The sequence below is a fragment of the Piliocolobus tephrosceles genome, chromosome 12, assembly GCF_002776525.5.
Source record: "Piliocolobus tephrosceles isolate RC106 chromosome 12, ASM277652v3, whole genome shotgun sequence".
NCBI classification, from domain to species: Eukaryota; Metazoa; Chordata; class Mammalia; order Primates; family Cercopithecidae; genus Piliocolobus; species Piliocolobus tephrosceles.
In genome coordinates, this window is record NC_045445.1 from 101,806,791 (window position 1) to 101,810,202 (window position 3,412).

A 3,412-nucleotide genomic window follows, 5' to 3' on the forward strand; every position below is an offset into this window, starting at 1 on the left:
AAAGTCAAGAGCAGCACGTTCAATCCTTCTCTATTCGTGTCACTCTGGCCTCTTGTTCCGCTTAAGGACTCTTGTGATTACATTGGGTTCACCCAGATAACCTATGATAATCAACCCTATTAAGGTTGATTAGCAACCTTAATTCCCTTTGCCATATAATATAACATATTTGCAGATTATGGGGATTAGGAAGTGTCTTTGGGGGCCATTATTCTGCCAACCACGCAAGCCAAATAATGTTTGAGATCTTTCCAGGTTTAATAAAACCGAGTAGCTGGGTTAAATATTTAAATATATTTGTTTTTGTGACTGGTCTCATTTCTTTGAGCAAGGCTGGATATAAATAAATAAATACATTTGGTTTAAATGCTGTTTTGATATTGAAGAAAAACATGAATCATTATCCTATTTTGTACCAAATAAGAAGGAACACGGATCTTCCATCCTTGTTTCTGGTTATTGCCTTCCATTTTTCAGAAGGAAGTAGTTAAGCAGATCTCTCTGAGTTTCTAATTTAAAGCACATTGTTTAGCAGACGTTTTCTGTCTTTAGTTTTTAGAAATTTGATTTAAATATATTTGGGTATGAATATGAGTTTATACTATTTGGGTTTTGCTCAGGTTTTTGAATCTGTAGGTTTATGGGTATTTTTAAAAGCAAATTTGGGAAAAATGTAGCCATTATTTCTTTGAATATTTTTTCAACCCCACAGTCTTTCTTTTCTTCTTTTGGAATTCTGATGACTTGAGTATTAGATATTTTGTTATTTTTCCACAGGTCTCTCTCTCTCTCTCTTTCCAATCTATTTTCTCTCTGTTGTCCAGATTGGATTCTTTGTTTTGACCTATCTTAAGATTCACTGATAATTTCCTCTGTCATTTCTATTTTACTATTGAGCCCTTCCAATGAGTTTTTAATTTTGGTCAATATATTTTTCAGCTCTAAAATTTCCATTAGTTTTTTCTTTATATTTTATATTTATTTGCTGACACTTTCTATTTTTAAATTTCTTTTAAGAATATTCATAATTGCTTATCGAAGCATTTTTATGATAGCTGTTTTTGTAGATTTTTGGGGATTTTTAACACATATAATCATGTCATCTGGGACTAAAGACAATTTTATTTCTTTTTTCCTAGTCTGTATGCCTTTTATTTTTTACCCTTGCCTTATTGCATTAACTAGTAATTTCAGTACAATTTTCAATAGGAATGGTGAGAGACGACATCCTTGTCTTGTTCCTGATCTTGGGGGAAAACATTCAGTCTCTCATCATTAATTATTAAAACCACCTCTGCAGAATTATAAGTAATGAGAGAAATCTAACATGACTGACTCCGCTCCATCTTGTTTCTAATGTCACAGGCTAATTTTTTTTTTCTTATACTAACACAGAGGCCAAGATAACTATGAGAGGAATTTAGTTTATACTTCAACTTTCAGACAAAGGAAACTGACCCCCTCCTTGTTTGAAGATTGACGCCACATTCATAAGGCTAGGTTAAAATTATGGTAGGGGCTTGAACTTTGCTAAAGAATGGGCAGAGTTAAACAATCACCTGCCATTGCTTAGTGTGTTTTCCTATAAGTTGCTTACTGCCCCAGAGTCACGTTACCAGGGGTCACAAGATTTCTAACTTCCTTAACTACTCCTATAGATAACATCACTATTGTGAAACCTAAAGAACTGGTCTTGGAGACATTTTTCAGATTTAGCATTTTGGTACACCAAAAGATGCCATCAGATTTTGAGAAGCACTCCCCTCCTGGGAACTGACTCAGCTGTACGAAGCCAGTTTTAGATGCCCCTTGTGATTTCATCCCCAGCTAATCAATTGTTCCAGTTCCTCAGCCCCCTGCTTGCCAAAGTACCCTTAAAAGAATCCTATCCTCTGAATTCTCAGAAAGACAGATTTGAGAAATTTCTCCCTGTTCTCTTTGCTTGGCCAGCCCTGTGATTAAACTCTTTCTTAGCTGCAACACCTGCTGTTCTCATTGATTTTTTTCAGGGCAGTGAGCAAGAAGCAGCCATCAGGCTGTGACAAATTATGATGTTAGTTATGGGTTTTTGCAGATAACCTTTATTTGGTTAAGAAGGTTGCCATCTATGCCTAGTTTGTTGAAATTTTTTAAAATCATAAATGGATGTCAAATTTTGTTGAAAGCCTTTTCTGCATCTGTTGATGTAATCATATGGCTTTTCTTATTTAGTCTCTTAATGTGTTTTCAAAAATTTTAATATAGATTTTTGAATGTTGGAGCAGCTTTGTATTCCTGAGATAAACCCCACCTTGTCTTGATATACAGTCCTTTTTATCTACATGGTTGCACTTAAATTGCTAATATTTTGTTTAAAAATTTTGCATCACAGGCCATGCAAGGAAGGGGAGACGTGGGGCAGAGTGACCATGACGAAATTAGCGCAGTGGCTTTGGGGACTGGCGATCCTGGGCTCCACCCGGGCGGCCCTGACCACGGGAGCCTTGGGCCTGGAGCTGCCCTTGTCCTGCCAGGAAGTCCTGTGGCCACTGCCTGCCTACTTGCTGGTGTCCGCCGGCTGCTATGCCCTGGCCACTGTGGGCTATCGTGTGGCCACTTTTCATGACTGCAAGGACGCCGCACGCAAGCTGCAGAGCCAGATACAGGAGGCCCCGGCCGACTTAGCCCACAGGGGGCTGCGCTTCTGACAGCCTGACCCCATTCTTGTCCGGACAGCCCTTCCTCCCATTCCCCATTAAAGAGCCAGTATTTTCTAAAAAAAAAAAAAATTTTGCATCTATATTCATGAGACATAGTCATCTGTAGTAGTCTTTTTTCTTGTCATATCATTGTCTGGCTTTGTTATTAGGATAATGCTAACCTCATTAAATGAGTTGGGAAGTGTTCCTTCCTTCTATTGTCCATGAGAGATTATGTAGTATTGATATTGTTTCTCTCTTGACTGCTTGGTGGAATTCATCAACGAAACCATGTGGGCCAGTAGTTCTTTCTCTGGGAAGGTTTTAAACTATCAATTGCATTTTTTCAATAGATATTGAGCTATTCAGGTTATCTCTTTCAACTTGAGTGATATTTGGTGGTTTGTGTTTTTCAAGAAAATGGCCCAATTTATCTAAGTTATTGAATTTATGGTCATAGTGATGTTCACAGTATTCCCTTATTAAGCTTTTAACGTTTGTGTGATTGGCTGTGAACTCCCTCTCTTATTCCTGATATTGATAATTTGTGTCTTTTCTTTTTCACTTTCTTGGTTAGGCTGTCTAAAGATTTACCAATTTTATTCATCTTTTCAAAAGAGCCAGGTTTAACTTTATTGATTTTCTCTATTTTTTAATTACTTCTTTCCTTCAGGTTGCTTTATTTAATTTGCTCTTCTTTTCCTAGTTTCCTAAACTATAAGCTTAGGCCATTG

General features: G+C 37.2%; 1 protein-coding gene across 1 annotated transcript; it reads left to right on the forward strand.

Moving 5' to 3' along the window:
* The first annotated feature begins 2,386 nt into the window (after positions 1–2,386).
* On the forward strand, positions 2,387–2,768 carry LOC111536412 (dolichol-phosphate mannosyltransferase subunit 3). The gene has a single exon (XM_023202813.2). The coding sequence runs from the start codon at positions 2,409–2,411 to the stop codon at positions 2,685–2,687; it is 279 nt and encodes a 92-aa protein (XP_023058581.1). The 5' UTR covers positions 2,387–2,408; the 3' UTR covers positions 2,688–2,768.
* Positions 2,769–3,412: the final 644 nt, after the last annotated feature.